General features: G+C 48.1%; 1 protein-coding gene across 4 annotated transcripts in view; it reads left to right on the plus strand.

Annotated features, from left to right (window-relative positions):
• The window catches only part of plekhh3 (pleckstrin homology, MyTH4 and FERM domain containing H3), a 54,921-nt gene extending 28,282 nt beyond the window's left edge, over positions 1-26,639 (plus strand). Inside the window, exons 4-14 of one of the 4 annotated variants that reach the window (XM_080776366.1) lie at positions 649-831; positions 4,100-4,257; positions 8,822-8,945; positions 9,952-10,249; positions 12,467-12,674; positions 13,381-13,517; positions 15,796-15,913; positions 17,222-17,593; positions 18,325-18,510; positions 19,829-20,026; positions 23,086-26,639. In XM_080776366.1, the coding sequence (XP_080632492.1) occupies positions 649-831; positions 4,100-4,257; positions 8,822-8,945; positions 9,952-10,249; positions 12,467-12,674; positions 13,381-13,517; positions 15,796-15,913; positions 17,222-17,593; positions 18,325-18,510; positions 19,829-20,026; positions 23,086-23,265 (2,162 nt within the window). In that variant the 3' untranslated portion in view covers positions 23,266-26,639. The remainder of the gene's footprint in view (positions 1-648; positions 832-4,099; positions 4,258-8,821; positions 8,946-9,951; positions 10,250-12,466; positions 12,675-13,380; positions 13,518-15,795; positions 15,914-17,221; positions 17,594-18,324; positions 18,511-19,828; positions 20,027-23,085) is intronic. The other 3 variants (XM_080776367.1, XM_080776368.1, XM_080776369.1) reach the window with 3 other exon arrangements.
• Positions 26,640-27,811: the final 1,172 nt, after the last annotated feature.

Below are 27,811 nucleotides of genomic sequence, written 5' to 3' on the forward strand. Positions count from 1 at the left end.
CCTTAGTTCAGACGTACTACTGTAGTTGGTAGATTATCTGAGCTACATGTTGCCTTTCTACTGTATATCCCTCCTTTATTTGGTAGATTATCTGAGCTACATGTTGCCTTTCTACTGTATATCCCTCCTTTAGTTGGTAGATTATCTGAGCTACATGTTGCCTTTCTACTGTATATCCCTCCTTTCCTAGATGTCGGTTAATTTCCAGGGGGTTGTTGTGACATCAGGATTTAACGTAACATCAAGTTCATTTAGGGTGCGTTTGGATAATGCGTGCAGGGAATGTTTTTTTCAACTGGTTAAAACTGGTCGTTTTACCCAGTTAAAACATGTGCCAAGGTAAATGATGAACAATTGATGTATGGTGATGTACTAAATGCTTCCCTTGCTAGCTTAAGCCCATCACACACACTGGGTGCGCAGCGACGCGGCACAGGCGTTGCCGCGCGGCAACGCCTGAAAAATAGAACGGTGGCTCCTCGGTGCGAACCCTTACTGCACTTTTCTGTGATTGACAACTTACTTAATTGCATTGTCCTGCTGAGGTAGATTCAACCTAACGAGACTTAACAAGAAAGTCGCTACAATGGCACTTTTGGGATAATTTGATTGATCCGTGCGTGCGCGCGTGTGTTTGTTCTTTAATAGGATGGCTATTTCGGGAGGTGCGTGGCAGCTGGATCAAGCAGCGGCGCTACTGGTTCGTGCTGACCCAGGACTCTCTGGACTACCACTCTGGAGCGGAGAGAGGAGCACGCAGACTGGGCACTCTGGTCCTCACCAACCTGTGCTCCGTCATCTGGCCCGACAAACAGACCTACAAGGAGACGGGTGAGAGAGAGACACACACACACACACACACACACACACACACACACACACACACACACACACACACAATATTATTGTTCACTCATTTTGTACGGGCGTGGTAAAAATGGAATTTTGACAAATGTCCACCGCAAGCCAGCATGGTGATGACCCTTGCACTTTCCGCACACATCAAAGATCTGACATTATCGATTAAAACGCCCACTCATCATCATTGCCCGTAATCTCCGTTTAGATTCCAGGAAGGCCGAAGTTAGTTTCCCTGTATTCATGCGGTGTTGGGAGGGGGGTGTTCGACCAATTTGAAACGGCCCAGGCAGGGAAGTATCTCGGTTTCTTTTTTCGCGAGGTTGTTGGCTTGCGACGACCACAAAGCAAATCCCCTTTCCCTTCCCGTGAGCGCTGTAACTCTGACTAAGTTCTGGGGAAGCCCCGCCAGTCTACGTTTGGTTCCAGAATGTGGGCTTAAGCTTGGTCTGGAAACCTCAAATTTGGACTAATCAGCGTGACCATCTCCCTTTCCATCCTGGGGGATGAGAGGAACAAGAGACAGACAGACAGACAGACAGAGAACAATGATTAAAGTACATTGTTGTGTATGGGCTGATACATGGGACTGTCTGACTGTCTGTCTGTCTGTCTGTCTGTCGGGGGAAGGGATTACGTCGTGCCCCGTCTTCAGCCAAACCGTTTAAAATGTCCCCAAATACAAACCCCAAACCCAAACATAGCACTTACTAACTCAATATGCCCGGGGACTTTCCTGGATAGGAGGAGTTGTGCTTTGTCACAGGCTTTTCACGGGCCATTTCACCACTGAATGGCCGTGTGTTCCTCTTTAAAAACCGCAGAGGAATCTGTCACAGACAAAATGGCGTGAAACGTACTTAACTTCCTCTCGATATGTCTCGGGGTTGCCGTGGAATATTAGTTCCCTTCCAAAGGGTTGCATTCTTAACCTCGCTGGCCTTTTCAGCGGCGCAGTTTTGACAGAGTGCTAAATGGATTTGGAATCTGGTTGGTGGCTTTGACCACCGCGGCTGCATATCAACCCCCAAACACACACACACACACACACACACACACACACACACACACACACACACACACACACACACAACGCAGCCTCACTTTGCATTTGAACTTAACCAAGAGAAGCTAAACAAAGACGGCGTTGGTGCCAAGTCACGTAGCAGGAAAGGCTGATAATAATAACGGTCAGGGTTGCAGCTCTGTCTTCAGTGTCCTGCAGGCTGCCGGGGGTATGTCTGCAGCTCTGTCCTGGCTGCCGGGGGTATGTCTGCAGCTCTGTCCTGGCTGCCGGGCGTATGTCTGCAGCTCTGTCCTGGCTGCCGGGGGTATGTCTGCAGCTCTGTCCTGGCTGCTGGGGGTATGTCTGCAGCTCTGTCCTGGCTGCCGGGGGTATGTCTGCAGCTCTGTCCTGGCTGCCGGGGGTATGTCTGCAGCTCTGTCCTGGCTGCCGGGGGTATGTCTGCAGCTCTGTCCTGGCTGCCGGGGGTATGTCTGCAGCTCTGTCCTGGCTGCCGGGGGTATGTCTAATACTTCCTCTGCAACAAGGGGGGGGAAGCGTGACTTTTCCTCACTTTTATTGCAGGTCGTCCGAGGGTAGACTCACCGAGGGGCTCTAACACTCGCGTCCGAACTCATCTGTCAAATGGCGTGGTCCGAGGCTCCTCCCCATGGCTGAACTTTGTCCCCCCCCCCCCCCCCCCCCCCCCAGTGAAACTTAGAGAGGAAGTGGCGGGGGGGAAAGGGGGAGTCATGCCAGACAATGGTGGGTGTCATGACCCAATACCACTGGGACAGGGGTCCCTGTTTACCTTCAAATCGCACAGTCGTGAGTCACTCTCCGCCAAACCGAGTCTACGTGCAGGTTCTTTTCGTGCACTTTGTTTGTTTTCTCTCCTCAGGCATCTGCTTTTCAGGATGACATCACAATCTAGCCCAAGCTCATTCAAACGCAGTGGTTTTATTTGTAAACCTCATTAGCAATAACTTTTGCACCGGGACAAGTCCGGAGCCCCCCTCATCTAAATTGAGTGGCAAAACATTGAGCGGCATGGATCGTTGGAGTTTGAAAGTGCTCGTTCGAAATCACTCAATGATGGTCCTGCGTATCACCCGTTTCTAAATTGCACATAATGCAGAAGGCAGCAGGACGTTGCGTTATTGAAAACGAGAGCTTCCAACTCCGACACAAAATTATCACTTGCACGGTATTTCTTCACAGAAAGTAGCTCATAACATGTGGATTTTTATGAAACAAAAACTTGCATATAGAAATTCAAGCTTTCTGTACAGCTACAATGTTGGTGACTTTAACATTGTTTAATACAAGCAGATCTGACTTTGCTGTTTGGATGTGTGTGCTGTCAAGACCAGAAACTATTATTTTTTTGTTTATTTTTCCACTCAGGCGTTCCCGCATAACATCTGGGTACGATAATGTCACGTGCATAACATCTGGGTACGATGATGTCACGTGCATAACATCTGGGTACGATAATGTCACGTGCATAACATCTGGGTACGATGATGTCACGTGCATAACATCTAGGTACGATGATGTCACGTGCATAACATCTGGGTACGATGATGTCACGTGCATAACATCTGGGTACGATGATGTCACGTGCATAACATCTGGGTACGATGATGTCACGTGCATAACATCTGGGTACGATGATGTCACGTGCATAACATCTGGGTACGATGATGTCACGTGCATAACATCTGGGTACGATGATGTCACGTGCATAGCCTCTATATCAGTGGTTTTCAACCAGTGGTTCGGGGGAGGGGTTTCCAGGTGGTCCCCAGTTAAACTTAAATAATGGAGAGTTAGTAACCAAATGAACCATTATAGATCTTTAACTCTCTAGGAGAGCATAAAATGAAACCAAATGCACTCTTACTGCATTACTTAATTTACAAGAAGTCTACACGATTAGAGAATTTGAAGAATAGTTATTCTGATGACATGTTTGCCTGTTATCTCTCCTATGGATGGTACATCATTACACCATGGAACTGTGGACAACGTCTTATCCAACGGGTCTGAGAGGCGCTGAATATCACCAAATGGACAACGTCTTATCCAACGGGTCTGAGAGGCTCTGAATGTCACCAAATGGTGGTCCGTGGGCGCAAATGCAGAATAAATAATGGACCTTCACATGAAAAGGGTTGAATGATACTGCTCTTTAATCAATCTAATTTGTTGTGTGTGTGTGTGTCTCTCCCCCAGGTTACTGGAGCATCACCGTGTACGGCCGTAAGCACTGCTACCGGCTCTACACCAAGCACTTCAACGAGGCCGTGCACTGGGCCTGCGCCGTCCAGAAGGTCATCGATACCAAAGCCCCGGTGGAGACCCCCACGCAGCTCCTCATCCGAGACATCGAGGTGCGCCCCAGATCTTCTCTCTCTCTCTCTCTCTTTCTCTCACGCACACACACTGCATAGTCGCAAAAAAAAACGCTCACACGCACAGCTGCTGCTAAACTGTCCCATTGCAAGGGTCACAAAACACGAGCAACGGTCCTAGTTAACGAACCCCCCCCACCCCTCCCCACCCCGCTCTATAACCATGGAAACAACACGGGAGTCCAAAGTTTCCTCTGTGTACCACCATGTCTTTGTCTGTTGGCTTACCTCATGTTATTCCACTGTGCCGGGGCCCATAATAGCTGCAGTTGAACTGCTAAAACATGCCCTGGGCTATTTTAAGAAGCGGCTCATTTTCAGGTATACAGAAGAGAACACTTACTTGGCAAGCCAAGAAATGACTTGATGTGGGTGTGTGTGTGTTTATGTGTGTGTGTGTGAGAATGTGTCATTTGACCATAAAAAGAAAACAACCCAAGAAGCGGACGTGACCATCCCATTGCCATCATGCTGTAAATATCTAGGTTTATATCTAAGTCCAAGAATAACCGTGCTTTTTCACTAGTTTAAATAATAAAGGAATTTATTTATTTTACAGTTTTTATTTTACAATGCTGATAAACAGCATGAAAACTTCATTATTTTATTGCAGTAGAACTTCCCATCACATCACTTTAATTCATTTAATGGCAACCCAGGGATGCATGCGCCCATGAACTACTGAATCAGGTTTTCCCTCAGTCTTCCAATTATCATCATCAGTCCCGTCCTCTTCAGCTCGCTGTGCAGGAGGCTTTAGTTGCTCCATACCGCCACAGATTTACTTGATGCCGTGCCACAGCGTTTACTGTACAGTAGAATTCATCTCGGTGCCGTATGGACAGTCATGACGTCTCTGTGAAGTGCCTTGGCTAAATGGACACGCACCGTTGCAAGTGAACAATAGTAGTTGTGTGTCAAACTAAAAGTTCCACGTATACTCCTGGTGCCAGGGTGTGCTTTGCATTAACGGACAGACGGCGCGTATCGCTCTTGTCAGGCAGACACCTCGTATCTCTGTATATATATCATCTTTTTACGTTTTTGTCATACGTTACTGCCCTACGTCAGTGGTTCTCAAAGTATATCCCCTTTAAACCCCTCCAGTGGGGGCACCTGATAGCTGAGTGGTTAGGGCGCATGCATACCATATACAAGTAGCAGACACAGATGACTTGTCTTGCATCACTCTGCCTCCGGGCCGGGTGGAGAGAGAGAGAGAGAGAGAGAGGGCCGGGGGGCATTTTGGCAGATCAGGAGCTAGCAGGGCCTCAACCAGCAGGGCCAGATAAGCACTCTGCTCGGCCTCCGGGCTCCATAATCTCCCAGCGAGAGTCTCTAATCTCAAACGGGGTGTTTAATCTGTCTGTCTCCGTCTGCCCCCGTGCGCTCGCTGGAGTGCCACGAAGGGGAAGAGAGGGGCCTCCTACGTTTCAAAGCGCTCCTCCTCGGTCTCTCACACTCTCTGTGTTTTCTCCACAAAGTCTCTCAACTGTTGCTTCCTTTCTTGCGTCCGTCAGACTATCTCTGTCTCACACCTTGTGACTCACACCTTTCCCTGATTTTGTTCTTGGTTGCACGCTGTGTTGCGTACCGACAATAGGCCATCTTCAAGCTCACAATGCGTCGCGTTGCATTTTTCAGTGCATGACACAGACATGAATAAGGCTTTACTTAACATAGTCTATAGGATTTTTCCTTGTGAGAATAGAACCAAGGCCGGGGGAAGAGACTCTGACGTGAGAGATACTTTGTGTACAGGACTGCCCGCTTATCTTTGAGCGTGGATACGTGTATCTCTGTGGCAGACACAGGGGAGAGAGCAGAGATTGCAGCTTTAGCCATGCCCATGATGATGATGATCCAGAGATCTGTGGCCATAATGTGAAGATTAGAGAAGTTGGAAGGAAGGCGAGAGAGAGGCGTTAAGTGCCAGTTTTATCTTTCATGCGTTGTCCCGAGTGAGTTTGTACACTATCTTCAACATGCATGTGACGTACTGTAGTGGACATGGTATGGAGACGGAGCTTTAGGACTAAGAAGTTCACTGCCCTGTCTACAATGTTGCTACCTGCTCTATGCTGCTATATATTATAATGCTACTATATTGTGTACAAAGACAATTTTCTAAATATTTCAAAGAATCGTGAACAATTTGTATTTAAAGTTGTATAACGCAAGTATTGACTATTCTCTCATGCGGCACAAAGCCTCTTGACACGAAAACGTAGAAGCAATGTGCCATGTACCATGTACAGCAGTGTTGTTTTCGTCGACTAAAACTATGACGAAAAATGTTCGTCGACTACCCTTTTTCACTGACGAAAACTAAGCTATGGTGACTAAAACTAAGACTAAATATACTGTCGATTTCGTCAACCAATAAAAACTGTTAGGAAGAGACTAGAGATCCGGTATAAGTCATTTTACACTTGGTTGCATGCTGAAAATGGCAGATCTACAAGCTCACAACGCGTCGCGCTGCGGTGCGTTGAGCTTGTAGATCGGCTATTTTCAGCAAGTGTAAAATCAGCCATTCCGACGTCATCAAGGCCCACCAAAATAAATTTTAGTCGACTGAATCAACCGTAAATTTTGTCGACAAAAATCTTATGACATTTAGTCGACTAAAACTAGACTACTCAAACGAAAACATTCCAGGTGACTAAAATGTGACAAACTAAATGAAAACGTTTCAAGAGACTACGACTAAAACTAAAATAGAAATGTGCTGCCAAAAACAATGCTGGTGTACCATGTACACAACACTGAAGGACTGTTACGATTACAAGACCATTCATTGTCACACAAATAACTTGCGATTAACGATTTCATTGTGTTTTTTACATTGAACATTAGAACATTACAAGTTTGCCTTTTAGACTAACAGACATGTCCCTTGTAGATTTCTGCATTTTTTTTTAAATGTATGGACATTTTTCAACATTGGAAACGTTTGACGATTTTGGAAAAATAAATAGGAAAGTGTCAGCAAGAATAGAGACGGTCGCACTGAGGAGAAGACAGGAAGCAGAGCTGGAGGTAGCGGAGACTAAAATGTCCAGGTTCTCTCTGGGAGTAACGAGGATGGATGGGATCAGGAACGAGTACATCACAGGGCCGCACGTTAAGATGTTTTGGAGATAAAGCCAGAGAGGCCAGACTTGAGATGAGTATATCGGTAGAAGGATGTTGAGGTTGGAAGAAGACCAAAGAGAGAAGATTTATGGACGTAGTGACATGGAAGTTAGTTGGCGTGAGAGAAGAGGGAGGCAGAGGATGATTCGTGGTGCTGGCGACGCCTGAAAGGGAAAAGGGAAAAGAAGAAAGAATGCCGGCGATTATGTAATAATTTGGGACAAACCTACAGTACAGCGACTACACCCACATCCCCACGGCGTGGTGTTGTGTTCTGCTCCGTGGCTCCACGTGGCCCACATAAAACAGAGCAGCACATCTCCATTCATGCCCCTGCTGCGGTTCAAACAGACACGCCGGTCTGTCATCGGCACGGTCCAAACACTGGCTGCTGCAGAACGATGTGTCAACTCTGTCCCGCAGCGGACGGAGGCCGGGGGAACCGCCGCTTGTGTTTTGGCCCATGGAGGAGGAAGGTGGGGGAGGGGTCGTGCTGAGAGAACTGGCAACATTACTAATGGCTAACAGGTGCGGAAGGAGGGCAGTAGTGTGGAGGTCACAGTTCACCCCAAACAGTGGGTCGGGAGTCGGGAGCCATTCGTGGTGGTCGTGGTGGACACATTTTTATGTGTCCCTTTTTTATTTATTTTTGTTTCCCCACATTTTGTTTTTAATTATTATTATTTAAAAACATTTTGAAAAAAACATAACCCCAAAACACATTCAACACATCATTCGACACACACATTCAATGATTTTTGTCAGTGATGTCATGAAGAAATCAAAGAAGAATCTACGAAATTCCATAAATTAGGAAAACAAAATGTTTAAGAAGTAGTGAAAATGGCCGATGTATAAAGCTCACAACGCGGTGCGAACCGACGCGTTGTGAGCTTGTAGATCTTGAAGGGAGATGCACGCACACAGGAGCAGGGCAGTGGAGCAGCACACACACACACACACACACACACACACACACACACACACACACACACAAACGCATAACGTGCACGCTAAACTCTTTGACACCGGCACGTAAAACATAATGCGTCAGTCATGCTGCGGTGGTTTTGTCGGGTCATCACTTGACCTTCCCGCTTCTTTGAAAGTTGCCAGTGCGCGGGATTCTGCTCCAAGTTGACCCCGACTCACCCCCTTGCCCCTGGTGTGCAGCACACACACACACACACACACACACACACACACACACACACACACACACACACACACACACACACACACAGGGGCGTGCACGCTAGCCTGCTCAATCACTTGCTCGGGTGGGCTTGAGACATCTTAAAGGCATTTGGACAGTTTTCTTCTCGTCTCTCCTCTCTTCTTTCGTTTGTGTTGACGTTATTAAACTCTACCGTTCTTCCCTCGTTGTCTCCTCTCTCTCTTTCAGGAGAACAAGTTCAACCCTGAGGTGGTGGAGCACATCTACCAGCACAACCCCGTGCTGAAGTACACCCAGAGCCCTCTGTACGCTCCCCTGCTCCCCTTCCCCTACGGCAGCCTGGAGCACACATGTAAGTACTGGCATGTACCCATCCTCCATGTACCCCTCCTCCATGTACCCCTCCTCCATGTACCCCTCAACTTCTTGAGGAGCGGTGCCTGGCGGAGGCGCCTCGGTGGCCAGGAAGAACCCGATAGCTCGCCTCGAGCAACGTTCTTCCTGGTCTTTCAACGTTCTTCCTGGTCTTTCAACGTTCTTCCTGGTCTTTCAACGTTCTTCCAGTGGTCTTTCCGCGTAGAAATGGCAAAAGGCATAGAATGGACTTTTCGGTTTCGTAGCGACGCTCTTTTGTTCTTCTGAGTCAAAAGCGGAACTAATAACATCGAAATTCTATGTCATGAGTGACATCCCGTATTAATCAATACGCACACGCATTGTGGACACAAATAAAATGTAGTCAATCAAAATGGTCATAAAATAAGCCTAATATAATGCAGTACAAAATACAAATTGCACATTGCTGAACAGAATAGGAACAGGTGCATGTTCGTTTTTGAAGGGTTTCTGAACAGAGATCATTTAGACATGTGGTATTAGATAAGAGGTTCTCAACCAGTGGTCCGGGGACCACCAGTGGTCCTTGAGGGGGTTCCAGGTGGTCCCCAGCTAAATGATGGAGAGTTGGTAACCAAATGGACCCTTGTAGATCATTAACTCTTGAGAGTGTAAAATGAACACGCAAAATATTGTTAAACATCTATCTGCATTACTTTATTCACAAGAAGTCCACGCAATTAGAGAATGCAGAAGAATTGCTATCTTGACGTTTTGCCTGTTATCTCTCCTACGGTACCAACATCAATACAGGATGGAATTGGGGACAAAATCCTTTACGACGATAGCATATTCTAAGTCTTGGGTCTCGAGAGGCTAAATCTCATCGAATGGTGGTCCGTGGCTCAAATCCTGAATAAATAATGGACCTCGACATTCTGAAAAGGGTTGAAAACCACTGTACTGTGTGTGTGTGTGTGTGTTTGGTGACGTCTCCATCCCACTCCCCCTCTCTCTCTCAGACCACAACGGGAAGGGCTACGGCAGCGTGCGCGAGGAGGCCGTGCGACTCTTCCACTGCCTGCAGCAGCTGGAGTGCGCGCGGGAGCCCGTGCCTATCATCCAGGGCGTGCTGCAGACGTGCCTGGACCTGCGGCCGCTGCGCGACGAGCTCTACTGCCAGCTGGTGAAGCAGACCAGCTGCACGCCGGCGCCGCACACGGCCGCGCACCTGCGCTACTGGCAGCTGCTCACGTGCATGAGCTGCACCTTCGTGCCGGGCGCCGCCGTGCTCAAGTACCTGCGCTTCCACCTCAAGAGGTGAGACCGTGGTGTAGAGTAGACGCCACAATGTGGCTCCCCTTTTCCCCACCGAAAATAACTCTGTGGGTCTAGAACTGGTTCCCGTTTCTAGATGCTTGGGGAACCTTCGGTGCTTTTTTACGTATAACCGGAAGCCTTTTTTTTTGTTTCAGGTTCCGAACTAACTTTTTAGGGTTCTGAACCAATTCATTTCCAGTGGAAACCACTCTGAACTGGTTCAATATTTAGGCGGGGGGGAAAAAGAATCGAACCGGTTCAACCCCAGTGGAAATGAAGAGATTGGTACTTGGTTGGGGGGTGGGGGGGGGGGGGGGGGGGCTGGGAGTGACCCACACATGTACAGCAATAGTCTATAGGCCTACTACTAGTGGTGCTGACAAGTGTCCAGACACGGGGCAGAATGCTGGCGCCGTCCCTCCTTAGTTTAGATATAGTAGCGTGTGTGATATTCCCTGGCTTTGTCAGTGCACCGTACTGCCCCAGACGGATCCAGTGTTATAGCGCTGGATTTGCAGCTCCGAATTAGCCCACTCCCGGTGTCTGTCCGGCATGTTAATCTGAGTTATATTAGCGGTGCTAATCTTCCTCCCGGACCGGGAGCCTCTCTCTCTCTCTCTCTCTCTCTCTCTCTCTCTCTCTCCAGCACCATGTCACGAAACACCCCCTGCTATATGTTTCTATCTATATGTGTGTGTGTGTGTGTACTCTCTGGATCGCCCCTGATGAACTAATGGAACATGCTGTAATATAGCGTGCACTCCTTCTTGGAACGCGCTGCCTGTTGCATTCGACATCCCTCTCTGTGGTTCAGTGTTGGCGCGGGCCACAGTTCAGGGTAGGAGCTGGTGGGCACGCTGCCCAGAAACCCACCCCTCCCTCCCCCCGTCCCGGCCCACAACACCACCACCACCACCACCACCCCTCAGTGCCCTGAGAAACCCCCCCCAGGGAATGTCCACTCCACAGTCGGAGAAGGGGAGAGCGGGGCATGGCCAGCAATGCAGAGGGAGCAAGGGGAAAAGAAGGAAGAATGAAGGGAGAATATGGAGGAGGGGGGGCTTTCACAAAGTCTCAGTGGAACATTCCTTAATTATGTTTCGTCAGGACAAAAGCCACCCTGTGGCCAGTCATACATCCATAAGAGTTGGACAGAGGAGGGAATGACGCTCTCTCTCTCTCTCTCTCTCTCTCTCTCTCTCTCTCTCTCTCTCTCTCTCTCTCCCTCTCTGCTCTGTTTATTTTGGGAACAACAGTGCAGTATAATTGTTTCCTTCCTATTCCCCCCCCCCCTCCATGTTTACACTGGGTTTAGCTCGTAGCTTTCCGTCAGGTTGGGTTTCACACCTCGCACACTCTGCAAGGTGTCAGAGACTTCGGGCCCCGTTCACATTGCATTATGCACTCCTTTTGAGTGTGAGATGTGTGTGTGTGTGTGTGTGTGTGTGCACAGCCACACACACACACACACACACACACACACGCGCGCATATGTACACGCTCCTTTTTGTCCAATCCACAGGGAGGAAGTAACGGGTCACTCTGGTTCACGTGAGCGGAAACACCTTTTCCTGTTTCGTGCGCTGTCCAAAATCAAACATGTTTTCTTTGGGCTTTCTACTTTTTCTTTGAAGGATCGAGAGACGCCGAGCCCTTTTTTTTCTTCTTTTTTTTTTTCTTCTTAAGAGCAAAAGTGAGAACATTTGTCATTCCTCGCCTCATTGACTCGCTCACATCGCCGGCCCAAAGCAAATAAAGAACTCTGTCCGATCAAAAGGATGACGCAGAGCCTATAATCACAGACTTTTGATCAGTACGGGCATCGGCGAACGGTAAACGGTTTATGGCACATGTTCATCTTAGCTGGCGAAGGTGCGTTGGCACGCGCGCAGATGTGTTAGACGCGTGTTTGCACTTGCATAACCACACATGTACAGGACACACACACACACACACACACACACACACACACACACACACACACACACACACATACAGACATCTATAGTGTACTGTATACTCATAGCTTTACTGTACTCTGTTAGACAGATGCTAGGTTCTTAGCTTGCTTATGATTCTTGATGACTATTTCCATGTATTTGATGTATTACCTATGTGTTGTTAGTTCTTGCTTACTGTAAATCGCTCTGGATTAAGAGAGTCTGCCAAATGCCTAAATTGTAATTGTACATATGGCGTGTTCCCTCTTCCCTGCAGGGTCCAGTGCCAGAGCCCCGAGTCCGAGATGGACAACTACGCGTCGTTCATCGGCGAGGCGCTGGAGAAGACCAAGTGTCGGGAGCGCGTGCCGTCCTGGGACGAGATCCACATGCTGATGGGCCGACAGGAGATGCTGTGCACCGTGCACTACCCCGGGCCGGGGTCCACACCGCTCTACATCAGCTCACACACCACCGCCAATGAGGTGAGTGCACTGCCCAGGGCCGGGGTCCACACCGCTCTACATCAGCTCACACACCACCGCCAATGAGGTGAGTGCACTACCCCGGGCCGGGGTCCACACCGCTCTACATCAGCTCTCACACCACCGCCAATGAGGTGAGTGCACTGCCCAGGGCCGGGATCCACACAGCTCTACATCAGCTCACACACCACCGCCAATGAGGTGAGTGCACTACCCCGGGCCGGGGTCCACACCGCTCTACATCAGCTCACACACCACCGCGAATGAGGTGAGTGCACTACCCAGGGCCGGGATCCTGTCAGCTCACACACCACCGCCAATGAGGTGAGTGCACTACCCAGGGCCGGGATCCTGTCAGCTCCCACACTACTGCCAATGAGGTGAGTGCACTACCCAGGGCCGGGATCCTGTCAGCTCCCACATTACTGCCAATGAGGTGAGTGCACTACCCAGGACCGGGAGCCTGTCAGACCACACACTACTGCCGATGAAGTGAGTGCACTACCCAGGGCCGGGAGCCTGTCAGCTCACACACTACTGCCGATGAGGTTAGTTAGGAGGGCGCAACCTTCTTACACTAGTATACCATCGGATAAATGTTGGTTTTTCGTCCTAGAATGACAAGCCCAAAATATGGTTGAAAGTGTTAGTTTTTTTTTGCGCTCAAGGTATTGACCACCTCTCTCGTGTTGCCTTCCTTCACCAGGTGGTGCGGAGGATGCAGGAGAAGCTGGGTCTTCAGGAGAGTAAGAACACGTTCGCGTTGTACGAGCAGAATGCATTGTGGGAGCATCCGGTGGCGGGCGGCGCCCTCGTCGCCGACATCCTCACCAGGTTTGAAAAGTAAATGTCACTCTCTGACTAGCCTCAGTAGAGTCAGGCTTTACTCTCTGACTAGCCTCAGTAGAGTCAGGCTTTACTCTCTGACTAGCCTCAGTAGAGTCAGGCTTTACTCTCTGACTAGCCTCAGTAGAGTCAGGCTTTACTCTCTGACTAGCCTCAGTAGAGTCAGGCTTTACTCTCTGACTAGCCTCAGTAGAGTCAGGCTTTACTCTCTGACTAGCCTCAGTAGAGTCAGGCTTTACTCTCTGACTAGCCTCGGTAGAGTCAGGCTTTACTCTCTGACTAGCCTCAGTAGAGTCAGGCTTTACTCTCTGACTAGCCTCAGTAGAGTCAGGCTTTACTCTCTGACTAGCCTCAGTAGAGTCAGGCTTTACTCTCTGACTAGCCTCAGTAGAGTCAGGCTTTACTCTCTGACTAGCCTCAGTAGAGTCAGGCTTTACTCTCTGACTAGCCTCAGTAGAGTCAGGCTTTACTCTCTGACTAGCCTCAGTAGAGTCAGGCTTTACTCTCTGACTAGCCTCAGTAGAGTCAGGCTTTACTCTCTGACTAGCCTCAGTAGAGTCAGGCTTTACTCTCTGACTAGCCTCAGTAGAGTCAGGCTTTACTCTCTGACTAGCCTCAGTAGAGCCAGGCTTTACTCTCTGACTAGCCTCAGTAGAGCCAGGCTTTACTCTCTGACTAGCCTCAGTAGAGTCAGGCTTTACTCTCTGACTAGCCTCAGTAGAGTCAGGCTTTACTCTCTGACTAGCCTCAGTAGAGTCAGGCTTTACTCTCTGACTAGCCTCAGTAAAGTCAGGCTTTACTCTCTGACTAGCCTCAGTAGAGTCAGGCTTTTGTTTTCGTTCGCATTCGACTCAAAAAGAAAAGGGGTCCCAAATTATTTAAAAAAAAAAGAATTATTTTTGGGGGTCCAAAAACGTTGAGAACCCCTGAGAACCCCTGGTCTAGAGCAGAAATCACACAGGCAGGCTACTTTTCTTTTTTTACCACATAAAACGCCACACGGCAAGGATCCAAGAGGCTTTTATTTGTCACTTGTCATGTTCATTGTCACACGCAGCATGTTGGCATGTTCCGCAAAGACTGCTAACAAAACCAACGCAATATAACGACAAGATACTGGGAAGAATAAAGTAATGAAATTGTAAAAAAGCTCTAATAGTACAGATAAAACCATGGCGAATACGCAATGCATCTCCCCGGATGCAAAATAATTGCTTGGAATCCCAACTATCTGTCGTTAGTTTGAAGAATGTCACCAGAGTGGTTGATTGTGTATTTATCTTCCTCCCAGTTCAAACTCCCATGACAGGTTGTTAGCCGGTTCGTTTCCCCCCCCCCCCTTTCTTCCGTTAGTCAAACATTGTCACACTGCTGGGAAACTGGACTTGTGTCACCTTGTTGACAGACTATCAGCAGCAGCAGCTGATGTCATTTATTTGATTGTGAAAGGCGAAAGGCTCCAGTGTTGTGGCGATAAAGGGCCTCCAGGCTGGAATGAAAGAGATCAGTGTTGTTCTAAGAGGCGTGTGTGTGTCTGCGTCCTCACGCACACGGCGCTGAGTGACAGGGCAAACATGAAACTCAGCAAGCTGCCTCGTTACCCGACGTCGGGCCATGTAACGCATAGCGATGACGTAATGGCAGGAAGCTATTTATACTCATTCGAACGACCGTAAGCTTTTACTGTGTAGGTTTGACATTAGTACAGTGTCTCAGTCGTTCCCCTTGAGCGGGGGCCCTTAAAAGTGTGTGACTCTGAGAGTGTACAAATGGAACCAAATGGACCCAGAGTCATTTCAAATTCATTCATTCAACCTTTTATTTAAGATTCTCGGAGAGATCATTGAGGGAGACCCTAATTTACAATGATGCCCAGATTACACATAATAAATATCACAAGAACATCAAAAACTGACAATATATTGACAGCAATCTGTTAAAACGGTTGCATACAGGTAATGAACGGTTATTGAGTAAATTCCTAAAACGGCCAATAGATGCTATTGTTAGGGTATTTAGTTTAAGATCTTGTTGCAAGAGGTTCCAAGAACCACGTGCACCGATGCTGAAAGCAGTCTTTGCCAGTTCACATTTGGCAAATAAAGGAACCTGAAAGGACTAGCCATTTTGCTAGAGCGAGGCAGAATGCGACTAGGGTCCTGAAGTAACGGGGATGAAATATATGGCGGTAATTTACTAATTTTCCAACCAGATACGTGTTTTGAGAACACGGCGCTATATCTAACCCTTTGTGTGTCCCTTTCTTTGTGACCAGCAGCTCCTGCAACAAAGAGTCTGAGTCCCAGTGGAAGCTCTGCTTCAAGCTGTACTGTCTGCTGGACGCCGACGGCATCTCTGTGGACAGCATCGAGTACCTCTTCCTCTTTGAACAGGTAATGATGAATGAATGGCATTTTCAGAGTGCTTTTCCAAGCACTCAAAGCGCTTTACAATGGTTCATTCTTTTCATACACTGGGAGGTGACGCGGCGAACAGTCGAGGCCAGCGTCCTCACTTCCCACGTTCACACACACCGATGGTGTCGAGCCAACACCGACCGACTCATTGGAGTCAATGTGAGGTTCAGTGTCTTGCCCAAGGACACTTCTACATGTGGACAGGAGGGGCCGGGATTCAAACCGCTGACCTCACGGATCATTGGACGACCTGCTCTAAACTTAATATTTAGCAATGTAGGTTTTTCTGAAAACGGTTTAGATTTAGGCATTTCGTTGCCGACAAGATGACTCGTAGAATCAGCCCTCAGGTCTAAAATGGGTTAATTTAACGGCCAACGCCGCCAATGACTCAATCCTCGTATTTCGTTGCGTTGCTTGTTTTGTTTTTTTCACACACTTAACAATGATTAAAGTCTTATGGGCCATAATTGTAATAAAACACGATGGTTTAAAAGCGTGACTAAGAGCACTGGTTGTTGCAGCAGCAGAGGTACAAGAGAACGCCAGCAATGGCTTCATTAGAGCCTCTTTTTTTACCCAGAACTCCAATAAAAGAGTTATGGGACGGTGTTAAACAGGGCGGGGGAGGATGTATGGAGGCTATTACTGACACACTGGGCTTTAGTTCATTCTCTTCTCTCTCTCTCTCTCTCTCTCTCTCTCTCTCTCTCTCTCTCTGTCTCTCCTTCGCTGTCTTTTCTGTCCTTATCGTGTCGTCTTGTGTGTTTGTGTGAGTGTGTCTATCACTGTACTACTCGCGAGGGCCAAATGTCCCCACAAGTATAGTAGAATTGAGAAATAGACATTGCGAGGTTTTATGGTTAAAAAAGATTCATTCATAGATTCAGGTTTGCGTTAGGATGAGGCATTTAGAGCTTAGGTTAACATTCAGGTTGGGGTTTTGAGTTATACCTGATGCGTATAATTAATTGCATTCATGAAAGAAATGAAAAAAAGAACTCCTGCACACTGTCTTCAAAATGCAGTTAAACGGTTTTAATAGGAAATCACAACATTTCGGTCTGTAAGAGCTTCATCAGGATATCTTCATGAAGATATTTAAAACGTTCTTATTGCATTTGAAGACCGTATGTGGGAGTCTTCTCCTAAGCACCCGTCGCCTTTTAGGTGTGCAAGAAACAATTGCATTCATTGCCGTCCGAAAACGCTGGCGATGGCCTCACATGGCATAGTAACAGGAACATGTGTGCGTGCGCTGCGTATGCGTGTTGTGCTCCACAGTGTCACGAGATGGTGGTGCGCGGCCAGCTGCCGGCCTGCGAGGAGGACCTGCAGGCGTTGGCCGCCCTTAGGCTGCAGTGTGTGATCGGGGACTTCGGCACGCACTCCCCCTGCCCGCCGCTGGACGAGGTGTTCCCCGGCGACATGGTGGAGGCCCGGGTCCTCATGTCCCTGTCGGCGCCGCCCCAGGCCGTGCTGCCCCCGTCGTCCTGCCCGCTGGGACAGGGACAGGGGGGGCCGCCGCCAACCCCCAACAACAACGGCTGCCCCCCTCCTCCTCCTCCCCCGGTGGCCACGCATCAGCGCTTCCCCACCGGCCTGCTGGCGGGCACGCTGTGGAGCCACACGGCCACGGCCGCTCACAAGCAGCAGGTGATAATAATAATTCACGATTAAAGGAAAATAGCAGACCTACAAGCTCGTAGCGCGCCACCGTAGATCTGCTATTTTTCAATAGCTAAATTATAACATAACCCATTAATTTAGACATGAGACCAGATTCTACAAATGTCTTCTTGAAATCCTGACGGTTTTCTGAGAAAAAAACGATATAATCGGTGGTGCTCAAAACTATTTCATGTCAAGGAACCCCAAAATGTATATTATACTATTCGGACGCCGTCTTCCCATCTGAAAATGTTTTGTTCCAGGGACCTCCCAGAAGCAAAGATTTGAGTTAAAAACGTTCGCTGAGAAAGACTATTATATTCAAAGATTGGCACACATTTTGACGATTTTTCAAAGATTGAAACAATAATAATAATAATAATAATATAACTTTATTTGTATAGCCCCTTTCATGACATGAAATGCAGCTCAAAGTGCTTTACAGAGCAATGGAGAAAGAACGGAAAGAAAAGCAAGGCATAAAACATAACAAAATAATAGCAGTAATGCAATACAGTGAGTACAGGAATAACAAAAAATGTAAAAGATCAATTAAAAGCAAGAGTGTAGAAGTGGGTATTTTTTAAAGCTGTGCTTTAAAAATGTCTACAGAGGCTGCAGACGGCAAGGACTTTCTTTTGGTGCTATCGTTTTAGGCCAGGTGTTTGACATGTTGCCGTCTAATAAAGTAATCAATCAATCAATCAACGGACCAGGTGGAGCAGGACCTGCGGCTGCGCATGCGGCTGAAGGAGGAGGGCGCGGCCATCCTGAGCGCCATCGTGGAGCGATGGAAAGGCCTGGCCGGCTACAGCCGTAGGGACAGCATGGCCGCCTACCTCACCATCGCCCGGCAGTGGTCGGGGTTCGGCTGCACGCTCTACAAGGTGGACTTCTACATCGTGAGTATATTAACCCATTAAGATCCCTATAGGCCGACTCTACGAATCTAATCTTCTAAACCTGATCTTCTTTTCAAAGATAGCCAATACTCAAAACGGGGATCTCTGAATAACAAGAGAAGAGAAGACGCACACTGTCATGAACCTGCAAATAAATGTTGCTCTTTATTCAACGTTTGGGTCGTTTAGACCTTCATGTTGTCATTCACCATTAGTTCAGAGTCCAGTTTACAATATCAGCCATTCGGAACGGAAAGATATAGAGTGAGAGAATTTTGGTACGGTTTGTAACCTCAGTGTTCACTATACCGTCATTTGCAAGTACTGTGCTTCAGTGTAATTTTGAGGCATTTTACTTCTGTAGGCAGTATTTCTAAATTCCAATACTTTTACTTCTACTCCACTACATCTCAGAGGCAAATATTGTACTTTCACTCCACTGCATTTATTTGAAAACTTTATTTACTAGTTACGTTGATTATTAATACAAAACATACATTAACCACTTCAGCCCTATATACATTTCGGCCATTTAAAAATTGTGAGCTGGATAGATCTGCTATTGTCGAAATATTTTCCACACACTTGAAAACTTGAAATGAGTACTTTTTGATGCCAATACTTTTGTACAACATTTGAGTAATTTTAATCAAATGATTCTCGAGCGTGGCACGGCTGCAGCTCACCGCTCCTTGGCTGCAGCTCACCGCTCCTTGGCTGCAGCTCACCGCTCCTTGGCTGCAGCTCACCGCTCCTTGGCTGCAGCTCACCGCTCCTTGGCTGCAGCTCACCGCTCCTTGGCTGCAGCTCACCGCTCCTTGGCTGCAGCTCACCGCTCCTTGGCTGCAGCTCACCGCTCCTTGGCTGCAGCTCACCGCTCCTTGGCTGCAGCTCACCGCTCCTTGGCTGCGGCTCGCCGCTCCTTGGCTGCAGCTCACCGCTCCTTGGCTGCAGCTCGCCGCTCCTTGGCTGCGGCTCGCCGCTCCTTGGCTGCAGCTCACCGCTCCTTGGCTGCAGCTCACCGCTCCTTGGCTGCAGCTCACCGCTCCTTGGCTGCGGCTCGCCGCTCCTTGGCTGCAGCTCACCGCTCCTTGGCTGCAGCTCACCGCTCCTTGGCTGCGGCTCGCCGCTCCTTGGCTGCAGCTCACCGCTCCTTGGCTGCAGCTCACCGCTCCTTGGCTGCGGCTCGTCGCCGCTCCAATAGATGTGTCAAATGTGGAGAACACATCGTTTCACTGCGGTATAGGGTATAACGTGTGTGACAAATCGTACGACTCTGACTCTGACTCCCTGCCTCCCCTTCCTTCCATCCATCCAGAGTTCGACGGGCAGCTTCTCCCACTCCCAGAAGCTGTGGCTGGGCGTGGCCGCCACGTCGGTGTCTCTGTACCGCCAGGGAGAGGCCGAGGCCCTGGAGTCCTTCCCCTACGGACAGATCTGCTCCTACGGCGTCTCCGACAGCAACACCTTCAAGATCACGGCCGGAGACCGCGACTTGCTGTTTGAGACCACCAAGGTACTGTACCACGTTATGGTGGTTTAACCCATTTAGACCGCGACCTGCTTTTTGAGACCACCAAGGTACTGTACCACGTTATGGTGGTTTAACCCATTTAGGGCGGACCTCAAAATTAAATCAAAAAATATTCTAAATCCTCCAGTTTTTCTGAAATAAATATTTTCACGATTTTTCAAAAAATAGCAGACCTACAAGCTCGTAGCGCGCCACTCGGTGGCGCGCTATGAGCTTGTAGATCTGCTATTTTTCAATAGCTAAATTATAACATAATGTTTAAAACACCAAAAGGGGTTCCCGCCAAAAATCCCCTTTCCTGGCCAATAAAGGTGAACATAAAAAAATAGAAACCTCTTGAATTTCTTTGATTTAGATTTTTTTCATTAAATTCTTTAGAAAAATCATTTAAAAAAAAAAGAAAAGTTAAATAAATGTTTTAATAAATGTTTTGAAACGATCATAATTAAAAACAAAATGTAGAAGACAAAAAATAACGAGATTTTTACCCATACAAATGTGTCCGCGACACACAAATGGGTCCACTGTTTGGGAGCCAGTGCTGTGTAGAACAGTGGTTTTCAACCCAAGGCTCAAGTATCAAGGCTCATTATTTATTCGGTATTTGAGCCACGGACCACCATTTTATGAGATTTACCCTCACAGACCCAAAACTGAAAAGGATATTTTGTTATCGTTTTTCCACAATTCCATGCTGTATTGTTGATGTTGGTACCAGGAGAGACAACAGGTCAAAAATGTGTAGACTTCTTGTAAATCAAGTAATGCAGATGTCTAACAATAACTCTTGAGTTAAAGATCTAATAAGGGTCCATTTGGTTAACAGCTCTCCTTTATTTAGCCGGGGGACCACCTGGAACCCCCTCAAGGACCACTGGTGGTCCCCGGACCACTGCTTTGGGAGCCAGTGCTGTGTAGAGCATGGAGAGTGTGATGTGCACGGTGGCCCGGGAGGCCTTATCACCACCACACGGACTTCTGCACAGTCACTGAAAGAGGCACGCTGTGCTGTGTGTCTGCCGGTGATATTTCACCCCCCCAGCCCCAGCTCTGTGACCCACTTTAAAAAACACTCATTAATTTGGTCTAAAAAAGAGAGCACACACAACCTGTGCTGCTCTCCCAACCGACCCCTAACCACCGAGCATCTCACTTCCTGGCATTAAATGGCAACATGGGGGTTGAGTTTTATTGCAGTGGTAGGATTAGAAAATCCGCCAAAACATTTCTCAGAAACCCGGATATTCTTCCAAGCGGCCCCTTTTTTTTCTCTTCAGAGGAGAACAAATCATCCCTTTCACTGGGGCACATTTTGTTTGCATCGTCCCACGTGGGAACAAAAATCCCTCTGTGATCTCCGGACCCGCACAAAAGTATCTTTTATTTATTTATGGGTGCAGACACGGACGGGCCGACGGAGGGGCGACGCAGAAAGGCACCAGGCTTTAGAAACCCACTGGTGACAATTATTGTCGTGCTTTACAAAAAGATCACACCCGTGTGAACTGAGCGGCGCAGGCTGCTCAACAACACAGCTGGCTGGCTGCGGCTATAGTTGTATAGTGCTCAGTGTGAAGAATGGCCCTTTTAGGCTGCTCAACAGTGTCACTTTAGGTCACCCTGCGGTATTGCAGCTGTTCGTACTCTTAAACAGATGGACAGACAGACGTACAGACACGCACACACGGCCAGTCATTGCAGCGGTTAGGCACCGCTCCAAAACAAATAAAAAACAATTGAAGTAGTCCGAGGAAGAGCCTGTGTTGCTCAAAATGTTAAAAAGTACCAAAAGTTGGCCTGGGTCATGGCTCAGTGGTCCAGGCACCTTGGCTGGTAATCCAGTCTGGCAGTGTGCCGCGGGTTCGACTCCCGATCCCGGCGGCCTTTACTGCATATCTTCCCCCCCACCCCCCATCTCTTTCCTCATTTCCTGTCAGCCTACTGTCTGTCCCTCCATAAAATATATAAAATAAAGGCGAAAGCCATAAAAAAAGGTAAAAGTACTCATTATGCAGAATGTCCCATTTCAACTCATCACATTTATTTAAATTTTTTTTTTTTTTAAATAACGGATCTACAAGCTCACAAGATCGGCTATTTTCAAATGGCCAAAATGTATATAAGGGCTGAACTTAGTGATTAATGTATGTTTTTTCATAATAATCTAAATCTACAAAGTAACTAGTAAACAACTAATGAGTAAAAGTACAATATTTTGATCCGAAATGTAGTGGAGTAGAAGTAAAAGTATTGGAAATTGTAAATACTCAAAGTACAAATACATAAAAATTGCACTTATACTGTACTGTACTGCCGTGCTGCAGGCCTGAACGATAAACAAATTAAATGGTTTGCAATGGACCTTCCAACTTGATTTGCAAAACAAGCAGGATAGCAGAACAACCACACGGATGTAGAAATGCACACTCACGCAATGCTACGTTTTAGTTCAGTGGTTCAGAACTATTCAGGCCGAGACCCAAAGAGAGAGAGATTAGATTAATTTGCCCGCCCGGGAGCCAAACTATTTCTTTACTCGTTTTCACTTGTTTTCTAATGTATGGAATTTATTAGAATTTTCTTTTATTATCTTTGTGAAATTACAGAGAAAGAAAAATTGAATTTGTTTTGAATTCATGAAACATTTACATATTTGGGGGAATGTTCTTTTCTTTTTAATGTTTGGAAATAATAATTAAAAACAAAATGCAGGAAAAATAAATAATAAAGGGACCCATGCAAATGTGTATGCGACCCACTGTTTGGGAAACGGTGTTTTAGTAGTGTGTGTGTGTGTGTGTGTGTGTGTGTGTGTGTGTGTGTGTGTGTGTGTGCGTGTGTGCGCGCATGTGTCCTTCAGAACGTGCCATGATGACACATCAGATCACATGACTATCTCTAGAGCTCTCTGTCTTTTTCCAGCAGCTGGATGACATCACAATCCAGACACTGAGATGGATAACCATCTGACTCCTCTCTCTCTCTCTCTCTCTCTCTCTCTCTCTCTCTCTCTCTCTCTCTCCACCCCCCCTCCCCCTCAGTTGACTGAGATCATGCAGCAGATGAACGCATATTTCAGCGCCATCCGTCGACAGCGAGGAGGAGGAGGTAAAGGCGAGACAGACGTGAGCCTCTCCATCAAGGAGAGCTCGGGCGAGGTGGGCTTCTGCCACCTGGGGCCGACGCCCACCCTGATGGAGCTGCCCTCGCACCAAGTGTGAGAAGACACTCGCCACCGCGTATCCCTCCGCCCGCCCCGCCCGCCTTATCACCAACAGTCCTTCCTATATCCCTCCACACAGGCCCCCATCGTGCACAGAGGCCGGCCCCTCAGTCAGGACCCCTGCTCCTCCTCCTCCTCCTCCTCCGCTGGGGGAAACGGCACAGCAGCCAAAACAAAGAGAGGGCTGTTTTCACTCCCCCACTGGCCCACCCCCACGCCCGTGAAAATAAACCTTGGCGAGCTTTCCGACTGAAGGAGCCGGGGCGAGCAGGGAGAAGAGGGGGGGGGGGTGGGGGGGCTTGTGGGGTGGTGGTGGTGGTGGGGAGGGGTCCGGGGGTCTTGTTTTGCAATGCGAGTGAGGCCAGAAAGCCACAGAAACCAATGTGGCTGCTGATGAGGTGTCACACACACCCCACCACCCCCGTCCTGTCACGCAAGCCTCCGCTGCCTCGCCACCGCCTCACCCCCAAACCAACAGCAAACCCCGGGACAACGTGAGACATTGGCACGGACCATGGGATGGGAGGGGGGGAGAGAGAGAGAGAGAGAGAGAGAGAGAGAGAGAGAGAGAGAGAGAGAGCATTTGCCGTGTGAAGGTATAGCTCAGACTAGTGAACACTACTTCTTCCCATGTCTCTCTCTGTTTCTCAAAGGGTGCCATGTTTGCTCTGTTTTTTCCCCCTCTCCTAGAAGGCGGTCCTTCATGCGCTGCTGGAAGAGCGCGGTGAGAAAGCGCTCTGGTGTCACGCACCCCGTCCATGACTCTTTTCCTCTCTGACACGCTCGCTCACTGACTCACCCACTCGCTCACTCACTCCCACACTCTTGCGCGCGCCCTCTCTCTCTCTCTCTCTCTCACGCTGACACGTTGGTCAGAAAGCGGGGCCGTTTTCATAAGACCCCAGCCGGGCTTCTATTACCTGGAACTGTTGATGCAGCAGAGCCATGTGAACTTGAACTGGAAACAGATGTTTGAGTTCTGTAGCTAAGTCACTTTGGCTGCCGCGCTCGGTCATATGGACTCTTCCCCTCTGGGATTATCATTTGTGTGTGTGTGTGTGTGTGAGATGTGCGTGCGTGTGTGAGTGCGTGCGTGCGTGCGTGCGTGCGTGTGTATGTGAGTGAGAGTGAGATAAAGGATGGGAAAGCGTTTCTTGGATGGGACATTCAGGATCTGGGATAATTCTGTTTCACAGAAACCAAAGGCTTTGGGGGCTCTGTCGGTGTCGTTTTCCACCAAAACGCTCCGACTAGTCCCTCACATTGTGCTGCTTGTCTGTCTGAGCTGTAATCCTCAACATAAAACTGTCTCTACTTTGGCTAACACTTGATTTGCTTGGAGCGTTCACATGTCTGTGTGCATTTATCCGCTGGTGTGGCGATCTTTCAATTGAAAATGACAGGTGCTTTCCCCCCCCGGGTTCCCTTCTCGTTCCCACAAGTTAACGTAATTTGGCGTAAAACGGAGCTGTTTGTAAGCAGCATGAAGCCTGATTTATACTTGGTTGTACAGTGGTGTCGTCTGCCTGTCCTACAGAAGTCTCTGGACGGGTGCTAGTCTGCTAGACGTCTGATGACCACCTCCTAGAGAGAGAAACCGTTGTACCACAAGTATTAACGAATTAAACATTTTAAATGACCATATATAGATCCACATCTCTCCATGCCATTTAGTACAATATCCTAATAGGCCCATTGATGTAGTGTAGTAGTGTTTATTTATGTAACACTTGTAAATTTGTATTTCTTTTGTCCTTTTGTATGTCTTAAATGCAGACCTAGGTGCATTTTATTTGGGGTTTGCTTTGTTTGATCACACAATTATTATTTTTTGCCTTTTTAGAGATGTGAATCCTGTGTAACCACCAGTCCCGTCCCCCCGTCTGCTTTAGGCACACGAGTGCCTAAATGTGTGTTTAAACTTTTTTGGGCGTATGATTTGGCGTTTATTCATGAAGCCAAAGTTTTTGCCATGTCATGGTTTGGGTATTGGACCAAAGATGTTTTTGTATAAGCTTTTATTAACAAGAACCCCCCAAAGCAGCTAAGACGCCCCGGATAGCGATTCACAAATGGAATCTGTCATCGCTTTTTCTTTTCAATAGACTCGAGTAAATACTTTCTGCCAAATATAAAGACGAGTCTGTTATTTTAGTAGGTGATTGTTAGAACTTTTCTACGGATATTTTTTTTGTAATCCAGTGAGTTTACTTCCCCTGATGAACCAGACTGTGGTCTTCTCCTCACCATTGAAGGAAGGTCTTGACAAGTCTTTGCACAGCCAGCCCAACCCAACCCTGTCCCCCTGCCTCCACGCAGGCAACCCAACCCTGTCCCCCTGCCTCCACACACCCAGCCCAACCCTGTCCTCCTGCCTCCACACAGCCAGCCCAACCCTGTCCCCCTGCCTCCACACACCCAGCCCAACCCTGTCCCCCTGCCTCCACACACCCAGCCCAACCCTGTCCCCCTGCCTCCACACACCCAGCCCAACCCTGTCCCCCTGCCTCCACACACCCAGCCCAACCCTGTCCCCCTGCCTCCACGCAGGCAACCCAGCCCTGTCCTCCTGCCTCCACACACCCAGCCCAACCCTGTCCCCCTGCCTCCACGCAGGCAACCCAGCCCTGTCCTCCTGCCTCCACACACCCAGCCCAACCCTGTCCCCCTGCCTCCACACACCCAGCCCAACCCTGTCCCCCTGCCTCCACGCAGGCAACCCAACCCTGTCCCCCTGCCTCCACGCAGGCAACCCAACCCTGTCCCCCTGCCTCCACACAGCCAGCCCAACCCTGTCCCCCTGCCTCCACGCAGCCAGCCCAACCCTGCCTCCACGCAGCCAGCCCAGCCCTGTCCCCCTGCCTCCACACAGCCAGCCCAACCCTGTCCTCCTGCCTCCACGCAGCCAGCCCAACCCTGTCCCCCTGCCTCCACACAGCCAGCCCAACCCTGTCCCCCTGCCTCCACACAGCCAGCCCAACCCTGTCCCCCTGCCTCCACACAGCCAGCCCAACCCTGTCCCCCTGCCTCCACACAGGCCCACTCGCTTTTTCTACCGCAGCTGCAGGCAGCTCTGAGCTATGTGAAGCCCAGTTTACACCATGTTGTATGACCACGGCACGCGCCAAAAGTTCTTTTTTTTCTCCTTTTTTCATAATCGAGTTCATACAATGAAGTGCAAACTGGGCTTAAGAAAAAAAAATAGAAATCAAACTGCAGATGTTGTCGCTTTGTATTAAGCTTGTTTGTACGTTGCATGGTACCTTTTTACGTAATGTGTGTATAGTTAATTGCACTATTTTTATTTTGACTAACTTGGAAGTGCAATAAAAACTATAAATACTGTATTAAAGTCAGCACCATTGTACCATATCTATCCTTGCTACTTTTATTCACATTCAGTCAAAAAACTTGATGTGAAGTACACAAGGCCTCTCATCAGTGGCCCGTGAATGGACACAAACAGCTGAGGAACGCTTGTTCATCTGTCTCCGGTTGGTGAGTGGCAGTTTCGTTATTGGTGTGTTGTTGTTCATCATTATTACGTGTCAAAATCAATAAATAGTCAAATATATTTAGCAGGCCACACGTTGACTGAATTAATCTGGCTTATTACAGCGGCATGAACCCCCAAATAAACCTACATAGCACTGTTGGTGTATTTTATGAACAATGAAATATTGAATTAGAATAAATGCTTCAATTTAAACTTGATCTGCTAACCAAAGGGAAAGTAGCTCAAAAATATACAGTACGGTAGTAGTAATAAACAATATTACTACAACTAACATGTTTTATGTTGACTATACCACCTACAACATTTTCGATATAAGACAAAGTAGATGTTTCCTATGTTGCAGATGCCTAGCGACTGTGTGATTCATTCAGGGCCGTCCAGTCTGTCCACAGTTGTCTCCGACGTCTCCAGTGCTACGTATGTGGGACGTGGAGGACGTCATGGCTGTACCCGCCATAGCGCTGTGGAGGTTAACCCATTTTGGTGTTTTAAACATGTTATAATTTAGTTATTGAAAAATAGATCTACAGTACAAGCTCATAGCGCGCCACCAGCTTGTAGGTCTGCTATTTTTGAAAGATCGTAAAAATGTGGCGCAAATCTTTGAATATATATTCTTGAATGTTTTTAACTCAGGTCTAAATGGGTACAATTTCCTCAATTTCCATTTCCGCAATTTCCACCGTTTCCGCAATTACCATTTCCGCAATTTCCATTTCCGCAATTACAATTTCCATTTCCGCAATTTCCGCAATTTCCATTTCCAACTATTAATGGCAGCTGGGTTTCATCATTCAAATAAAATAGAATTCTGTCCGTTTAGCTATAAAATTATGTCAGGGAATAGGGATACACAGTATATGTCTTTCATTTGCATTGCTACTTCTGCCAGGAGTGTGAGCCTCTGCGAAGTATCTCTGCCAGTAACTCAGTCAGCAAGAGAGGCCATCAAGGTTACGGAGGTCATTGCCTGCTTCTTCTCTGCAGAGGGTGTTTTTCAGGGTGAAATGTGGCCCATGCAGCATAG

The sequence above is a fragment of the Protomyctophum bolini genome, assembly GCF_963924005.1.
Source record: "Protomyctophum bolini genome assembly, chromosome: 11".
NCBI classification, from domain to species: domain Eukaryota; kingdom Metazoa; phylum Chordata; class Actinopteri; order Myctophiformes; family Myctophidae; genus Protomyctophum; species Protomyctophum bolini.